Raw genomic sequence first — 18,240 nt, forward strand, 5'->3', positions numbered from 1 at the left:
TAAGATCTCGGAAAGTTACCGGCCGATTTTCAAAATTCAAACGGCGTTCGATAGCCCCACCCGGGAACTACCTTGTGACCAAATTTCATTGACTTAGGTCAAACCGATGACGTCACAGGTCAGGTCAAAGGTCAGATTTTCACCGTTCACAGGCAATTCAAGAAATGTGCTGTGAAAGCGAGTAAATTGGTAATTTATTGAAAACCATCGATGGTACATTGTTCGTCAAACACATACTTTGCTATCTGAGGTCACTGATACCAGGTCAGGTCACAGCGAGGTCAGGTCACCGGGGGTCACAATATGAATGTGTCGTGTGATAATGTTTTATGGTCCATATTACATGACAAATGCGATTATGTGGGTTAGGCAGCCTTTGGGGCCAGCCTAGGTCACGTTTTTGTGAAGGTCAGGTCAAGGTCAGGTCAAATTAGGTCAAATTTCAAAGTTGATATTTTTGCATAAAATGGGTATCGATTCGATGCAGCTCGTCACGGGGAGTCTAATGGTGGTCTTCGTTTTGCTCTACGAGTTCTAGAATTGCCAAAAATTGAGTTTGAAAATTTGACGTCATCATTTTTGAACAGTTTTTTCGCTATAACTTGGCCAAAAAACGAGGTATCGATCTGAAATTTGGTATGTAGATAGAAGATGGTAGGCACTATCACATATATTCCGGTTTTTTCGAAACTCAAAAAACTTTTTGGATTTTTTGGCGAATATATCCAAAAAAATGCTTTTTTGATTTTTGGGGGTCAAAATTCAAAAATTTCAAAAATTCGAGATAGCAGTTTTGTAGCCCTGTCAATTCTACACCTTTTACGTCTTGATCATTTTTCTGTATCTTCAAAGCTGTAGTCCTGACAGGTCTTCTCGCGAAGGTCTTTTTTCGGTCGAAAATGACAGAACATGACGTCACTCTGACGTCATTTTTGGCCAACCTATCATAGCCTCTGGAAAATTTTTGGTCACAATGTGTAAAATTGATGCCCGGAGGGGTCCTGAAAGTTTGGTGGCGATATCTCCAGCCGTTTAGGAGATATCGACCGAAAAGGACAGGGGGGGCCGTTTCGGCCCCCCCCCTACGGGGCGCGGGTTAAGACCGATTCACATACAGAGCGTAAACGATATAGCCCTATCCACTAACGTGCCCATCGCGTTTACGCTGCGTATATGAAGCAGTCTTAACTAAGTAAAAAAATTCCGGCAGGCGCCTATTTTTCTGTTGGTAAAACTGGCCTCTGTAAATATCTGTTCCAGTTCTAGAGTAGCAAGCGATAAAAAATAAGCAAGCATGAGATTCAAGCACTGATAATAAATAATATTGTGCTTCCATTTGAATGAAATTGTCAATCACAAAGCAAGCAACAAACGTAATGAAAGGCAATACCTAAGTGAAGACAGCTGTGAAGCTGCTACAGTCAGATTTTTATGCCAGTTGGATCTACTGAGTGCGAACACTGCACAAGTCAATACGGTGTACCTACAAGACAAGGAAGAAAAATCAACAGAGGGCCAAAACTGAAATCGAGAGAAAGATGACATTTTCAGCTGGCCTATATGACAGACTTCATATCTATGCACTTTTCATTGAAGCACTTTGGGCCATTGGACTTGATAAACCCGACCTGGAACGGTGTTATAGTGTCCTGGGTGTGTAATTCCGTCGAACGGTCCGGGCCACGACACGCCACGATTTGTCCAAGATGGAGACTGTTTATTTCCGATAGTGGCGGACGAGAAACGACACAATAGAGAAACGAGTACTCGGTACTCAGTACGACGGTACCCATAGGCTACGGTCACTACATCCGCCACCTCAATAAAGTTGAACATAATTGACACCGGACGATACGCCAAGTAGACACGACACAGCTTATACTCGAAGCTGTTAAACTAATACAGAAACGCGGTTAGAGCCAATAACTGAAACGAAACAATCAGACACTGTGGTTCTGAAAATACAATCAGCGCAGCCTCACAGGCACGAACCGACGGCGACCGAACGACGATCTCGGCAGCTCGTGTTCAGCCAGATCAGAGTCAGGCACGGCACGGTCCGCGCTATCAGCGCCGGCGGTGGCTGGCTGTGATCGCGGGGGCGTTGTTCGTCCTGTAGATGGCGGTGCTGTCTCCGGCGGTGGCGCTGGCGGCTGGTCCCGGAGTAGAGTCGGTGACCGCTGAGTCGGCGGCTGAGACAGCAGCGGAGTGACGGGTCCGGCTGTGCCTGACGGCGGTGTGGCAGGTCCGGTTCCATCCTGGCTGCCACTAGGCACGCTAGCCAGGTGAGCCGCGTTCCTTCTGGTGCCGTCAGCCAGCAGGTAGGTTGCTGGGCCGAGCTGCTGGGTGACTGGGACTGGAGCCGAGAATCGACTTTGATCCTTCGGGACGTGTCCTGGCTTCTTCACACGGACCAGGTCCCCCGGCCGCAGACCAGGCCGCTTCACACCTTTACGTGCGGCGTAGTTCCGTTTGTTTCGGCGCTGTTGTTTGGCGACACGGTCGGAAATCCTCTTGTCATGTGCTGCTTCCTCTACGACTGGTAGATTCAGACGCATCCGGCGTCCATGCAGCAGTACTGACGGCGCCTCACCGGTGCTACAGTGGGGGGTCGTCCGATACAGCGCGAGTCGCTGTGTGACGTGGTTGGAGAAGGAGTCTGCTGTCCTGAGCCTCAACTGGGCGGCTTCCTGCAGCCAGCTCTTGACTTCTCGATTTAGCCGCTCGACTGCAGCGTTGCCACGCGGCCAGTAGAGTGATGACCGGTGGTGCGTGATGCCGCGACGCTGCAGGTACGTGCGGAACTTCTCACTTGAGAACTGTGGACCGTTGTCACTGATGATTTCATCGCAGAAACCTTCTCGAGCCCAGAGAGCGCTGAGCATCCTGATGATGTCATCAGTTTCGACTGTGGATGTCAGAGCTATCTCTGGCCACTTGCTGTAGTAATCGGTAACGACGATCGCGAACCGTGCGGCAGGAGGCGCTGCGGAGATGGGTCCCACGATGTCAATACCGAGCTTGGACCATGGTCGGTCAGGCAGCTGGACGGGCTGTAGTGGTGCTGGTCGCGCCTGCTGGGCGAGCACCGAGTCCTTTGAACAGCACACGTGGCAGTTCTTCACGAGAGCGGCAGCAGCAGTCGCCATGCCGGGCCACCACGCCAGGTCTCTCAGGAGTTGTTTCGACCGGACAACGCCTTGGTGACCGGCGTGTGCCAGCTCCAGGTACCTGCTGCGCAGCGTCTCGGGGACGACGACCCGTTCAGGTCCGCGCATGACGATGCCATCTTCTCTGCACTGGAGTTCGTGGCGCACGGCGAAGTAATCGCGAAGGTCCGGCGCGCACTTGCGAGCCGTGTCGGGCCAGCCGAAGCGGATTGTAGAACGCAGCTTCTCCATCACCGGGTCGGCGGCTGAGGCGGCTCGGATGTCCTCCTCCGTGAGGACGTCGGCAGCGGCATCAGTGACGAGTGCGACGACATCGTCACTGTCAGTCTCAGCGGCAGTGGTGTCTGGGAGCGGTAGTCGCGAGAGAGTGTCCGCGACCGGGATACTGTGGCCAGGCTTGTACTGGACGGTATAAGAGTACGACATCAGTCGTGACTGCCATCTGGCGATCCGAGCTCCTGCGCGGTTGGCTGACTGAGGCGACAGCAGCGTTGTCAGCGCGGAGTGGTCGGTTCGTAGGGTGAAGTGGCGGCCCCAGAGGTAGATCCGCCAGTGCTCGATGGCATTCACAGCACTCAGCGCTTCTTTCTCGGAGACTGAGTACTTCGCTTCAGCATCTGTGAAGGAACGTGACCAGTAGGCCACTGGGCGCTCCTGTCCGTCCGCCTGGATCTGAGTCAGGACGGCGCCTGCACCACGGTCACTGGCGTCCGTGGTGACGATGGTGTCCAGTGCCGGCGAGAACGGCATCATCACCGGACTGGAGGAGATCAGGCTCTTGACGCTGTTGAAGGCGTGTTCCGCGGCTGGGCCCCACTCGAAGGGGACGTCCTTCTTCAACATCACAGTCAGCGGCTGGACCACCGTGGAGTAGGCGGGGATGAACCTGCTGAACCAGGCGGTGGTGCCGATGAAGCTCCGTAGCTCCTTGAGGTCGGTGGGGTGTGGTGCACCCACCACAGCCCTGATTGCTGACTGCAGAGGTGCGACTCCGTGCTTCGTCAGGCGGTGACCACAGAAGTCGACCTCAGGCTGGGAGAAGACGGACTTCTGCATGTTCACTGTGATGCGAGCTGCGCGAAGCCGGGCCAGGACGGCATGCAGGCGGGCGTCGTGCTCGGACTGAGTGCGCCCGGACACCAAGATGTCGTCGAGGTAGTGACCACATCCTGCGATCCCGTCCAGGACTTGGTCCAGGAGCTTCTGGAACGCAGAGCCAGAACTGACGAGACCCATGGGAACTCGTTTCCAGCGGAAGAGGCCGTCCATGGTGAGGAATGCAGTGATGTCTCGGGAATCTTCATGCAGGCAGAGTTGGAAGTACACGGACTTCAGGTCTATCCTGCTGTAGACGGTGCCTCGTAGGTTCCGCTCCAGGTCATCTATGGTGGGAAGTGGATGTACCTCCGCGATGATCTGAGAGTTCGGCCATCGAAGATCAGTGCAGATGCGAAGTTTGCCATCCTTCTTGCGAGTGACAGCCAGTGGGCTGACCCACTGAGACGCGTCTGCTCGTTCGATGACGTCAGCTCGGAGAAGTCGATTGAGCTCAGCTGACACCTCCTCCCGGACTGAGAGAGGCAGACGACGAAGCTTGAACGCTTTAGGCACAGCGTCAGGCTTCAGCTGGATCCTGTGAGCGTATCCGTCGATAGCTGGGAGATGAAGTTGCTCCTCTGACGCAGAGGTCTGCTCATCCAGATCGAAGATGGTGTGCGAAGCTGGGTGCAGAGTTAATCCCAGGGCACTCAGCACATCCATACCCATGATGGCCTCCAGGCGGGGCGTGTCCACCAGGTAGAATGATGCGTCGACCTTGCGCTCGTTGTAGCTGATGATGGCAGGGAGGGTGCCATGAACTTGAATGGGGTTGTGGCCGAAACCGTACAGGTTAGCAGAAGTAGGCTCGTAGCTGACACCCTTGAACAGCTGCTTGGCACGCTGCAGGCTTAGAAGCGAACAGGTGGCACCTGTATCCACTTGAAGATGCACACCCTCACGTGTGATGTCACCGGCTGTGATGGTCACTGGACACGACAGCTTCGTTGACTTGCCCTGTTCACAAGCCAGAACGTGCAGTTCTCTGACAGCTTGTGGTCTGGAACGGCTGGACCCAGATCTGCCGCCACGAGGACCTGGTTTCTTGGGTTTTGAACCTCCACCCCTGGGTTCTGGGTTGTCGCGACTGCGACACCAGGCAGCGAAGTGTCCCTGGCGGTTGCAGATGTGGCAGACGATGTGCCTGGCTGGGCAGCTGGGATCACGGACAGGGTGATCGTGACGTCCACAGTTGGTGCACGGGGTGCTGACGGTCTGGGCAGGTTGCTGATGTCCTTTACGTGTCTCCACCTTTGCGACAGCGGGAACAGGTGGAGCGGCGACAACACCATGCTGAATAGTAGCGGCCTGCTGCAGAGCCTGCTCATGAGCCTCTGCCATGCCGAGCAGCTTCGGCAGTGTTAGGTCATGCTCCTGCAGAAGGCGCTGACGCAGAGCATTGTGAGGGGTCTTCTCCACAATTTGGTCCCTGATCAGCTCGTCCTCCATCGCTCCGAAGTTGCACTTCTTGGCAAGTCCATGCAGAACTGCAGCGTAGTCTGCCGTAGACTCATGTGACTGCTGGCCTCTCTGCCGAAACTGGAACCGTTCTACGATGACGTTGGTCTTGGGTTCGTAGTGGTTGCGTAGTTGGCGAATGGTGACGTCATAGTCGTCCTCGTTCTCGTCCTTCACCAGCGTCGGCAAGTTTTCATAAACGCGATATGCCTCATCTCCGATTGCACAGAGTAGCAGTGCACGTCTCTGGGCCGCTGGTAGAGGGGTGTCGCCACTGCGAGCAATTAAGTAGTTCCCGAACCGCCGCTCCCACGTCGCCCACGGCGTTTGCGGCGCACCAGGGTGCGGCAGGAACGGCGCGGGGAGTGGCACTCCGCCGTCGAAGGCGCTCATTGCGTCGCCGAATACAAGAAAACTGACGAAAATATAACACACGCGCTCGACATTACGTGAAAAGTTCGAAAAGTATCCACTCGTCGCCACAATATAGTGTCCTGGGTGTGTAATTCCGTCGAACGGTCCGGGCCACGACACGCCACGATTTGTCCAAGATGGAGACTGTTTATTTCCGATAGTGGCGGACGAGAAACGACACAATAGAGAAACGAGTACTCGGTACTCAGTACGACGGTACCCATAGGCTACGGTCACTACAGGTGTGAAACCTAGTTGAGTTTGAAATTGTTTGAAAAAACAACAATAGCTTGAACAGGGGGTGAGTTGTGAGCTTTCAGCATAATTTTCCAAATGTTTTCTATTTTGGCTATTTATTTTACAATGATAAATCAATGCGAGACGAGGAGAGTGAGTGTCCAAAACAAAAACAAAAACTGAAACCCGCTCAATGTCCAGCCAAAACCGCTCAGCCACTACCTGTACATTTTAAAATATGCTGATTTTAGTCTTACCAAGATTGATTGTTGGGTAAAAACTAGAAAGTTTTCCTGTGTGCTGTATTTTTTCACAAATAAATTATAAAGCAATATAGAGCCGACCCGCCACTTTTGCCTCGTCACCATTTCGCGTTCAAATTCCCGCATAGAGATGAGAGCATTGTGATTGTTGTGAGTGTTACGTAGTTTTTCTGAATATAGCTTTATATCTTTTGAGAAATAATGATATTTTTAACAATTTTATTTTATTTGTTCCGAAATTTTATGTTTTCAAAAATATTGAACAAATGTTTCAAAAAGCATTGGTGAAACAGAGTGGCAAGTTTATTTTCCGAGTGCGCTAGTCAGTCGCCTCGCACATTGTGCAGTGTGCATCACATCACGAGACACGACGATGAGTCTGGTTGCAAGAGTGCTAAACTGGAAAATGGCTTCAAAGATGTGTTCCTTGGATCTTTTTTATGTCAACTTAGCTCGCCCCTCACATTTCAACAAAAATGGCCAGATTTCGCCTAAAATAGGTAGTAGTTTCACCGCCTTTGCTTTGTTTTGTTACGGAGCGAGCGAAGCGAGCGTAGTCTTTCCTTAGATTAAAGGGACCCTCCCACCTTAACATTAGTTTTGAGTTGAGATAGCCAAGTTTGCGGCCAGGCTCAGAAACCACCATTTATCCTGGTCGCAACCCCCGCAGCTTTATGGTGTTCAAGAAATTTCTTCCCTTTACTTGCAGGGTGGGACCAGCGTGGTCCCTATCTCTTAACCATTACGGGAATCTGATGACGTCATCAGGCTTTCGAACGTCCGTTAAATGTTTGACTAAAACGTTTTGTAGCACGCGATGGTATATGCTGCTTTGCGCGCAACAAATGCCGCACTTTCAAATAAAGTCGGTAGGAACAGCGGAGGTCCCAAAAAGTAAACAAAAGTAAAAGTCTAATATCTTGAAAACCGGTGAATATTTTTCGATGAAATTTGGTAGATATTCGTTTTTGCTCTTTCTGAACCGAGCGACATCTTTTTCATGCCAATTCATTAACTTTTTTGAAGGTGGGAGGGTCCCTTTAACGGAAATTTCTGAGTATGAGCGGCCGGCCGACCGGCCGGCCGGCCGTGGTCACGCTTTTGCGAGGCTTATATCTCAGCAACCACTTGACCGATTTACACGCGGTAATTTTTGTAGGGTAGCTTCATTCCTTCTACCAAGTATTGGACTATTCCCGATGCATGTGGGTGACCCCTTATGCACGTGCCACGTGCAAAACGAAGAGGTGTCAGTTTTGTTATTGTTGCAATATCTCGGTAACTACTTGGCCGATTGCGCTGAAAGTTGGCATGTAGGTAGGCACCCACTAGGCACTGCATATACATGTGCCAGAGTTGGGGTGCTGCTGCACGTGCGCACGTGCAGGGGTCGTTTCCAGATCTCGGGAACGGCTTGACCGATTGCGCTCAAATTTGGTACACGGTTAGGGACCGGTTAGTAGGGTGCCGTGCACAAGTCAGTTGGGACCCATTTTGCACGTGCGCACGTGCAGGGTGCCGCTTCCAGATCTCGAGAACGGCTGGGCCGATTGTGCCCAAATTTGGCACATCGCTAGAGACCAGTTAGCAGGGTGCCGTGCACAAGTCAGTTGGAGGTACCCCCTCGCAATTTCGCACGTGCAAGGCCCACCCTCTCGCTCGCTCCGTTAGTCGCCCCAAAAGGCGTTATACTGCAGTTGTACTGTAGGGTTAGGATCTTTCGGTCTATAGAAACCTTAGCTCAGAGCCGGAATGATGGTACGACTGTAATGTAAGACCAGGGTTGAACTAGTAGATAAGTAAGGCTGGTGTGGGCGGCCTCCCTGGTGCCCCGCCGGGACTAAGCCCGTCTCGATGGACAAGCCAACTACATAATCCCGCTGACGGTCTTCCCACACCTCCCACACGCACATGAGGGCATGCCTCTGAGGAGCTTTTGGCCGTTTTCACGACGGGCTATCCGGCGAGAGCACCTAATTTGACCAAATCTGCACCTAATCTCTTTTACAGCAAATATATGTATTTTATGAATTTATTTCAGTGTTTTCATGAATGATACTTTCTGATAATATGACAAAGCAGGCATATAAGCAATTAGTGCAACCCTAGCTGATAGCTAGTAAGAGACACACCGAACCTGATTTGACCAAATCTGCACCTAATCTGCACCAAATGTGCACCAGATGTGTACCAGATGGCCATCGTGAAAACGGCTATTCACGTCAAATAAGGGTGACCGCCCAGCCCGGAACAAGGGCAAGGGATGCGAGGTGTGGAAGAGTGAAAGAGAAGGATTTGAATATCCTGAGATGAAACAGGCGGAACGATGACTTCCACTGTGTGGCATAGCATAGCGGTTTCCGTTTGCAGGCCAATAACCTTCTCCAGACAAGATTACGCAGCTGACCTTGAGCCCGGTGGAGGGAGAGTGACGGACGGTATGCCGTACCGTCGTCTCAGTCGTACGGAGTGGTTCAGTCGTCCGCTGATCCTGGCCAGGGAGGGGCGTCGACAGCATGTGGCTCAAGGTGGTGGCAGCGTGCCTGGTGCTGGGGTACGTGCTGAAGAGGATTCTCGAATACCGTAAAAATCTTCCACCAGGTAAGTACATGCGCAGTGCGCACTGATAACATAAATCTATCGGCCACAGAGTGAGTACTGAGTAGGTAGGCAGGCTATGCAAATATACATATTAGGTACGGCCCAAAGTTAAAACACTGGTTGATCTTAATTTGTTGGACAATTAAGATCACCTGCTTGCCTTGGCCACAAGAAGTGGTTGCTTTCTGTCACATCATAAGGACACAGGCTCAAGCTAACGGAGACCATCATAGAGCAGATGAGAGTCAGCCCGTCTCGCTCCCGTAAACTAACTGGGCGAAGGTCACTCGTCCTATCTCGTAGATCGGTCGTCTTCCAAGAAACCAGCAGGCAAACCATCGAGTGAATGGGCTCCCGTGTCCCAGCGAATGTTTAAAATGAACATTTAAAATACTAAGAGGCAGGCTGAACATGTGAATCTTTGAATATCACAACGTGTGAGGCTACTATTATTCTTGATAAGCTAGTTACTTATTGTCGATTTGTATGCACGTAGAGCTGCGATGGCCCCTAGCATCTGAAGTTTGCATTTCATTTTTAATTGTCATTCCAGTCACACCCTAAACATTGTTCATAAGCAAATATTAGGCATATTGACCCCTCTCGTCGGTCACCGTATCAGAAGTATTATGAATGTCTGGTCCATTCCGCCACAATTGAGACTTTAAGACGTCACGACTCACGACATTTTTATTTTATTTCTTTATTTCTCGTTGCAGCTGACAACCACAAACAAGTGGGCATTACGAAGGAAACTGACAGACACACTGATGAGAACATAGCTGTGACTACCGACTGAAAACATACTTCTCGACTGCCGACAGGTCCGTTCAACATCCCGCTGCTGGGCAGCTGGGAGTTCCTCCGACTATGGTGGACCGGCGGATCCCTCACCGAGATGTACGCCCGGCTCGGCGACAAGTACGGACCCATCATCTTCATGCGCCACGTGCTTGACGCGCCAATCGTCACCATTCGACAGTATGATGCTCTGAAGGTGAGCTTCCTAACTTGATGCCGACGTTGATTGCTTTGACAGAAGGCGATCCGTGCTGATATGCCATGTGCTTCCCGACTTGGTAACAGAGAGTTCGAGACCTGTAAAGGTGTGACTGTTCGGCGCAGCGTGAGAGGGTTTCACAAAACCCGGCAGGATCGCAATGCAATATATGTACTGTAGTACGTTGTAAGCACCTAGGTTTGCAATTTGCATTGGATACTGCTTTTCGATGCAACTGTCGAGAATCTACCTATAATTGTCTAACAAAGGTCATTCCTTCCAGGAAGCCGCAAGGGACCCTCTTCTGAACGGAAACACCGTGCCCTACCTCTACCGGCTGATGAGCGACTTTTCCAACTACGGGATCAGCTTCTCAGACGGTCCCAAGTGGCACTACAACAAGAAATTCACCGTGGCCACGCTAGGAAAGCTGGGCTTCAACAAGCAGCGCGTCATGACCATGGCCACCAACGAGTGTTCTAGTGCGGTAGAAAAGCTGCTTACGAAGAAAGGTCAGCCGGTAAACATCGAACACGAGCTCTTCGGTGCCATCACCAACGTGGTCATGCAGGTGCTCATGAGCCGACAGTTTGATATCGACGATCCACTGTTCAAGCAACTACGGGAAGATGGTTTTACACTTTTCTGCATCGCCGCGAAACTGAAGAGTCCCTACGACTTCGCGCCCTGGCTGGCGTACGTGGCAGGCGAGAACTCCGATGTCCGCACGCTCCGAAGGGTCATGGACCGTTTCGCCGCGTTCTGTGCTCAGGTAATCGAAGAGCACGAGGCCACTCTCTGTCCTGACGAGCCCAGGGATTACGTCGACGCTTACCTGGCGGCTATACCGACTGCTCAGGCCAGTCACGATATGTCAAAGGACAACTTACGAGTTGGGCTCAAGGACATGATTGTTGGAGGAATGGAGGGACCTTCTATCATTCTGGCTTGGCTTCTGCTGCTGACTGCCGAGCATCAGGAGATCCAGGCTCGCATGGTCGCCGAGATTGAAGAAGTTATCGGCTTTGACCGCTCGCCTACTCTGGACGACGAGACACGCTGCCCGTATGTCCGTGCCGCAATCGTGGAGACAATGCGGTTTGTGACGTTGACGCCAGTCCATCGTCACTCGGCCTCACACGGCTCGACAAGTCTGCGTGGCTACCACATCCCAGCCGGTAGCATGATTCTGGAGGACGTCCACTCGTGCAACCACGATCCGGCTGTGTTCGGCGACCCGGAGACGTTCCGACCCGAGCGCTTCCTCGGAGAGCGCGGCGAGCAGCTGAGGAAGCACGAGGCCACCTTCGGCTTCGGTCCTCGCCAGTGTCCGGCCATCGCCTACAGCTACACGGTGCTCTTCATATTCCTGGTCGGCCTGCTGCAGCGGCTCAAGTTGGTGCTTCCCGAAGGCGCCGAGCCACAGTCCAACCGAGGCGCCTACAACGTCGGTGTTCGTCCCAGCCAGCCGCTTCTGATAGCGCTCCCGCGCTAAGCTGTCAGTCTCTGCGCATTGTGGGCTTCAGAGGCCATTTCTGACTGTTTGCGCTCTGTGTCATGGCTACAACAAATATCTGGAATGGCTTTGGGGAATCTATTGTATCGAGCGATGAGGTTAGAACAATCTCAGGTTGTCGTTTTGAAGTAGTGCTGGTGCTTACAAATGATTGGAGGACAAAGTTTCGAAGCGAGTCTAAGCAACGCTGTACGTAGTATTGGCTTTCATCACGAATGGTTGAGTGAAGACCAAATTCGTATGATAGTTTGTCGTGGCATGAGTAGGTGAATAGGAACAAACATTTTTAACTATTGCATCCACTTAATGGCGCCTTTACATATGCTCCCCTCATCAATATTCGAAGGAAGCCTTAAGACTAATAAAATATAATGGTCAAACTGGTACACTGCCATAAAACACTGCCACCCACTGCCATTATACAAATGTGATAAGCCCACTACTTATGCAATCCGCATGTCTAAGACGATGTACGTAGTACGTACAATGTACTTTGCACATATGCATCCGCTACCGTTTATATTCCGACTGTTTGCTCCAATCACCATGGTCTCTGGCCTGTGGTTGTCCAAGTGAATATGCTCTAGTACAAGCTCTGGATCTACGAATGCCTTTTATCTGACAAAATCTTTTGTGTCAATCTGAGAACGGTAGTAATGGTTGACTAAGCGTGTTGAATGATATACCGGGTGGCCCAGAAAAAACGTTCCCAACTTTAAATCAATATTTCTCAGAAAGTGATAATGATACAACATTGAAACTTCGAATAGTCATTGCGGCACACATTTTCAGTAAATGGTGTGATTTTCATGGTGTTCGGTAAATTACTTTTTAAACGGTTCGTGTTTTAAGCATGCCATGTAAAAATTACTTTTTTGCTCCGATGTTTACCAAAAAATGTGAGTGAACGGGTCACTTTCACCCCGCGGCACTGCGGCCTAGAGCCATGACTTCTACTGGCAGCTAGTCTCATTGATGGTTCGGGTCTCAGGATGACACATTCCCTCAAGCAACCACGATGGCTCTGTGCCAGCGGCATCGGAAGAAGTTTCCAGTTTTCTAACCATATTGTGGCTCAAATGCTTTCCTGGCTGACATTCCTGGGAGAAGGAAGCTTTTCAACTAGTTTTTTTTTTTTTGTCATCTGCTGGCAATGTTGTTTTTCATAAGCTATTCTGTGGTCTTCTGTCACAGGAACCAGTCTGCTTTAGTTTGTTTTCCTTATCCGGTCGATTTACTGTTTGATCTACTGAAAGGAGGGTAATCAGCAGTAATCCATGCACCGTGCCACTCCTGCTCGAAACATGATTTGGTGTTGAAACGAATGGCATCCATGAGCACCATTTTGGCTCAGTATTTGAATATTTGGCACATAAGTGAGACAAAAATATTTAAAATAAGAACATACGTGTTAGTTTCATTCACGTGCTCTATTTTTTATTCTTTTTTTTTATAACATGGGACGTCTAACCCAATCATAACTATCGTTTGACATCGGCAAAAAAAGCAAAAACGTCTTGTTTAATTCATCTCAAGATTCCCAGCTTGAAAATGATGGTATAGTGTTATAATTTGGCATACCAATGCGCAAAGAAATGACACAAACTTGATGAAAATTTTGGCTCGTTATTTGTACTCGAATTTGATATATAGGCCTCCAAAGTTCGGAACGTTTTTTCTGGGCCACCCGGTACATATGTTGAATCGTGTGTTGTGTGTCCTTGACGTTTTAGGTCCGTGCACACTATAATTATACCAATGCGTGTCGGTAGTACACTGGTGTCACTGAAAAGTTGTAGGATTGCCCACCGACTACTCCACATTACACCGACACGTCCATCTCCACGGCCTCTGTATGTATTCTAGCAACAAACACTTGTTCAGCCATACTAGTTGCCAGCACAGCGCCTATCTCGGCGACCCGCTCCTAGTATGTGCCAAGCGACAGCCAATCAGCGTACGCACAGGCACAGCGACAGCCAATCAGCGTATGCACAATCACACTGCCGCTCCCGTGCGGAGGCGGAGCCGTCAGGCGAGACAGCTCACACAACCATCAGCGTTGTCGTGGCCCTCGCTCTGGGACGCTTCGGTGGCGCTAATGTTACACGCGTCCTGAAATGTAAGCGCGCTTTTTTTCTCGCATGACCATTTCAGTTGGCTTACTTACAAAACGCTAGCGAAGTTACAAAGTCACATAGCAATCCTTCTCGAAATCCCTTATGCCGAATTCAATCGTAGTACCTATTACTTGATAGCGTCATTGAGTTGACACTTTGATCAGACGATCATCAAAGATCATCACTTTTCTCTCCACGAAATGCGTGGATATATCTGGTTTGCCTGTGGACGTCATCCCGGGTAGCTTCATAGCTGGAGCGCTATGTTCTATGGAACCCTATGAACATCGCCATTAACAGGGACACCACTAGGGAGTGACAGCTCAAGTGCGGGGGCTCTTTCATTGGGGATTGGCTGCCAACGCTGACAACCAGCAGAGACTGACAGCTTAGCGCGGAAGTGCTATCAGAAGCGGCTGGCTGGGACGAACACCGACGTTGTAGGCGCCTCGGTTAGACTGCGGCTCGGCGCCTTCGGGAAGCACCAACTTGAGCCGCTGCAGCAGGCCGACCAGGAATATGAAGAGCACCGTGTAGCTGTAGGCGATGGCCGGACACTGGCGAGGACCGAAGCCGAAGGTGGCCTCGTGCTTCCTCAGCTGCTCGCCGCGCTCTCCGAGGAAGCGCTCGGGTCGGAACGTCTCCGGGTCGCCGAACACAGCCGGATCGTGGTTGCACGAGTGGACGTCCTCGAGTATGATGCTGCCGTTCGGGATGTAGTAGCCACGGAAGGTGGTTGCTCCGTGCGGGACCGAGTGTCGATGAAACGGCGTCAGTGCCACGTACCGCATTGTCTCCACGATCACAGCGCGGACATACGGGCAGCGTGACTCGTCTTCCAGAACAGCAGAACGATCAAAACCAATAACTTCTTCAATCTCGGCGACCATGCGGGCCTGGATCTCCTGATGCTCGGCAGTCAGCAGCAGAAGCCAACCCAGAATGACCGAGGGTCCCTCCATTCCTCCCACGATCATGTCCTTGAGCCCAACTCGCAAGTCCTCCTTGGACATGTGGCTGACCTTGCCAGTCGCCATAGCAGCCAGATAGGCATCAACGTAGTCCCTGGGCTCTTCAGGACAGATAGTAGCCTCGTGCTCTTCAATTACCTGATTACAGAACGCGGCGAAACGATCCATGACCCGTCTTAGCCTGCGGGCGTCGGAGTTCTCGCCTGCCACGTACGCCAGCCAGGGCGCGAAGTCGTAGGGGCTCTTCAGCTTCGCCGCGATGCCGAACAACGTAACCCCGTCCTCCCGCAGTTGTTTGAAAACTGGATCGTCGATATCAAACTGTCGGCTCATGAGCACCTGCATGACCACGTTGGTGATGGCACCGAAGAGCTCGTGTTCGATGTTTACCGGCTGGCCCTTCTTCATGAGCAGCTTGTCGACTGCGCTGGAGCAGTCGTTGGTGGCCATCGTCATGACGCGCTGCTTGTTGAAGCCCAGCTTTCCTAGAGTGGCTATGGCAAACTTCTTGTTCTGATGCCACTTGGGCCCGTCTGAGAAGCTCATGCCACGGTTGTTGAAGTCGCTCATGAGACGGAAGAAGTATGGTACTGTGCTTCCGTTCAGGCGAATATCTTTGCCAGATTCCTGGAAAAGAAGAACATCGTAAGACAAACGTACACGGCAGTCTTGTTGAAAGAAACATGACTCTGTTGACTCAAGTGTCTTAAATAAAATAGCAAATGTCTCCTACAAACTATAGGGGAGCTCACCTTCAGAGCATCATACTGTCGAATGGTGACGATTGGCGTGTCAAGCACGTGGCGCATGAAGATTACGGGTCCGTACTTGTCGCCGAGCCGGGCGTACATCTCGGTGAGGGATCCGCCGGTCCACCATAGTCGGAGGAACTCCCAGCTGCCCAGCAGCGGGATGTTGAACGGACCTGTCGGCAGTCCAGGCTTAGCGTCAACGTCCCAACACTTTGCACAACACCTGATGTCATGCCTCAGAAACACGAAACATTGCACATATTTCCATTAGATACAGGGAGCCTGAATTCCCCCCTGGTTGGTACGCTTTGAACACCCTTTGAGGTGCATACTGTACATAAAGCCGATCCGCGAATAACCGCAAGTGACCTTCACATAGCTCGTTCATATACCGTGATGGGACGACACTGTTACCATCCGCGTGACCATCTGATAAGCTCAACATACAAATATACAAACACTGCTCTCGGTCAGCTCCCTAATGCGCCCCTCGCGACTGGTCGATGGAGTAAGGTGATATTTATTGCTGTAGGGGAAGGTGGGGTAAGACGGCCTAGCGGGGCAAGACGGACCACCAGCCCTCCCGGCTGAACCGCTGCTGGTATCTACTGCTTTATGCACTCACTATGTTTGTTTTCCTTCGTAACAATGGCCACCTTGAGCTCATGCTGCTAGGATGCATAGCCTTTGAGACTGAGAAAAATGTTGTTTTTCGTCAAACCGATCTAATATAAGAGGTCTACGGGTGATTCAATTACGGCGCCTTTCCTGCATGATTAGTTTCTATTTTGCACTTAACTGTGAAGAACAAAGTTATAAACTTAGTTATAGTCACAGACTCACACTTTAGGAAAGGCAAGGTTTTGCAATGTTGGGCTATTTGACATATACGTCATGATAATAACAGAATTTAGATTTGGGGCAAGACGGACCACTGTGGTCCATCTTACCCTGTGGTGGTCCATTGTACCCTGCATATGGAAAGTTCTTTTCCAAAACATTGACACAAGTTTAAGTAAGCTAATTTTTCAGGAAGGAGTCTTTGTTGCATGTGAGCCATGCATGCAAGTGCTCAGTTAGCATGCATTCATGCCAAACGACAATCAACACACATGTTCCTAGCTTTTAGCTGCACTTCCATCACACATGAGTAAAGAATAAAGGCTCATTTTGTTATTTTACCATTCTGGTTACTTTTTCTTACAAGAGTACAGAGCATGAAGTGTAACACACATGAACGGATAGCAGACACTGCTGGGTGGTCCGTCTTGCCCCACGTTTTTTCTTGTCTGAGTTTTTGACATGTTCCTCTTTAACAGCATCCACCACCTAGATGTCTTTAACTTGAAATTTAGTCTTTACACATATCAACAGAGGAAGGATTGAGCATTCCGAAGACTATAAATAATATGAATTACGAGAGCAGTGTAGCAAGATATGCGACCTCAAACCTTAGCTGGTCCGTCTTACCCCACCTTCCCCTACGCATACATGCTATTAATGCTATATCATAAGCAGTTCAGGCATTGACCTGTGACTAGGCATAGGCTGTTGTTAATCGTGCATTTGTATCGACTTGTCTCGGCCTTCTCGGTATATACCCTGTATGTGCCCTGTAATCATTTAATACCTATGCATTAAGGGGCAAAAGCAGTCGTAATAGTCATTTCGGTGATTCGAGAATACCAAATCTACGTGACCGTGGGGATGAAGTCACTTCGGTTTTGTTTTGTTTTGTTTTGTTGGGTTAGGCCCTTTCGGTCCAATGAGACCATTTCAGAGCCGGGAGGATGATAGGATGTAGGGGGAGACATTGGTCTGGGCAGGCACCCTAGTGAGTCGCCGGGGCTGAGCCCGTCCAGAGGACAGGCCACCCAGCCCCAAGGCACTCACTGCACCCGGCTACGGGGTGCGCTCCCTCGGGAGCAGCGGTGTCACTCCAAGGGAGCAGCCCGCATGAGATAAAGTTGCCTGTCCAGCCCGGAGGGGGGTTGTGGCGTGGAGGAGAAGGATTTCCGTATCCTGAGGATAGAAGCATGGAACGGTGACTTCGGGTTACCACGTTCACGGGTATAACAATGTACGCGATAGAGTTCATATTTCATTTTACAAGCAGCAGAACATTGTACACCCGGTTGCAATCGCTGACTGCGAATAACCACTGCTGCTTTTCGACGCCAAAGTTGGAAACGGTTCTTCACCTTAAGCGCTTCGGAAAATCAGAAGCCTTTTTCAAAACGAGACAATTTTGTGACCTATTGCATAATTCGATGCGTTAGGCTAGTCTTTATACATATCGCACCAACGCACACCCCACAGTCACAGTACCTAAGTGTAAACTCATGCTAGCATTTGCTTTATTAGGTATATCAGGACGGTCTCACCTGGTGGAAGATTTTTACGGTATTCAAGAAATCTCTTCAGCACATACCACAACACCAGGCACGCTGCCACCACCTTGAGCCACATGTTTCCGATGTGCCCTTCCGATGTGCCCAGTCCCCGACCAGGACTGGCAGTCGACTGGGCAGTCCGGGCGACGGACGACGGTAGAGCGGTGGAGGACTCCCTCACTCTCTCCAGCCTGGTCCACGGCATGCAGCGTAAACATGGCTGGAAAAGGTCATCGGTCTGGCTGGA

At 50.7% G+C, this 18,240-nt stretch overlaps 3 protein-coding genes across 4 annotated transcripts; 1 reads left to right on the plus strand and 2 right to left on the minus strand.

Annotated features, from left to right (window-relative positions):
* Positions 1-1,967: 1,967 nt before the first annotated feature.
* LOC122384759 (uncharacterized protein K02A2.6-like) lies at positions 1,968-6,119 on the minus strand. The gene has a single exon (XM_043372474.1). It carries the CDS (start codon positions 6,117-6,119, stop codon positions 1,968-1,970), a length of 4,152 nt encoding a protein of 1,383 aa, XP_043228409.1.
* A 2,880-nt stretch (positions 6,120-8,999) lies between these two features.
* LOC122384743 (cytochrome P450 2B2-like) lies at positions 9,000-12,361 on the plus strand. The gene is made up of 3 exons (XM_043372448.1): positions 9,000-9,241; positions 10,066-10,238; positions 10,525-12,361. Exons 1-3 carry the CDS (start codon positions 9,157-9,159, stop codon positions 11,734-11,736), a joined length of 1,470 nt encoding a protein of 489 aa, XP_043228383.1. The 5' UTR covers positions 9,000-9,156; the 3' UTR covers positions 11,737-12,361.
* Positions 12,362-13,598: 1,237 nt separating this feature from the next.
* LOC122384744 (farnesoate epoxidase-like) lies at positions 13,599-18,150 on the minus strand. 2 transcript variants are annotated; one of them, XM_043372449.1, is made up of 3 exons: positions 17,985-18,150; positions 15,601-15,773; positions 13,599-15,475 (listed from the first exon to the last, which is right to left on the minus strand). In XM_043372449.1, exons 1-3 carry the CDS (start codon positions 18,067-18,069, stop codon positions 14,267-14,269), a joined length of 1,467 nt encoding a protein of 488 aa, XP_043228384.1. In that variant the 5' UTR covers positions 18,070-18,150; the 3' UTR covers positions 13,599-14,266. The 2 variants fall into 2 exon arrangements, with proteins under 2 accessions (XP_043228384.1, XP_043228385.1); XM_043372450.1 differs by lacking the exon at positions 17,985-18,150 and adding an exon at positions 15,993-16,032.
* Between the last annotated feature and the right edge of the window lie 90 nt (positions 18,151-18,240).

Source organism: Amphibalanus amphitrite, unplaced genomic scaffold, assembly GCF_019059575.1.
Source record: "Amphibalanus amphitrite isolate SeventyFive unplaced genomic scaffold, NRLGWU_Aamphi_draft 000197F_arrow, whole genome shotgun sequence".
Taxonomy (NCBI): Eukaryota; Metazoa; Arthropoda; class Thecostraca; order Balanomorpha; family Balanidae; genus Amphibalanus; species Amphibalanus amphitrite.

Bases quoted from the DNA above. Each gene is read 5' to 3' on its own strand.
- LOC122384759 (XM_043372474.1), bottom strand. From the start codon at position 6,119: ATGAGCGCCTTCGACGGCGGAGTGCCACTCCCCGCGCCGTTCCTGCCG.
- LOC122384743 (XM_043372448.1), top strand. From the start codon at position 9,157: ATGTGGCTCAAGGTGGTGGCAGCGTGCCTGGTGCTGGGGTACGTGCTG. The intron at 9,242-10,065 runs GTAAGTACATGC...GACTGCCGACAG, and splicing joins CCGTAAAAATCTTCCACCAG to GTCCGTTCAACATCCCGCTG. The intron at 10,239-10,524 runs GTGAGCTTCCTA...CATTCCTTCCAG, and splicing joins GACAGTATGATGCTCTGAAG to GAAGCCGCAAGGGACCCTCT.
- LOC122384744 (XM_043372449.1), bottom strand. From the start codon at position 18,069: ATGTGGCTCAAGGTGGTGGCAGCGTGCCTGGTGTTGTGGTATGTGCTG. The intron at 15,774-17,984 runs GTGAGACCGTCC...GACTGCCGACAG, and splicing joins CCGTAAAAATCTTCCACCAG to GTCCGTTCAACATCCCGCTG. The intron at 15,476-15,600 runs GTGAGCTCCCCT...CTTCTTTTCCAG, and splicing joins GACAGTATGATGCTCTGAAG to GAATCTGGCAAAGATATTCG.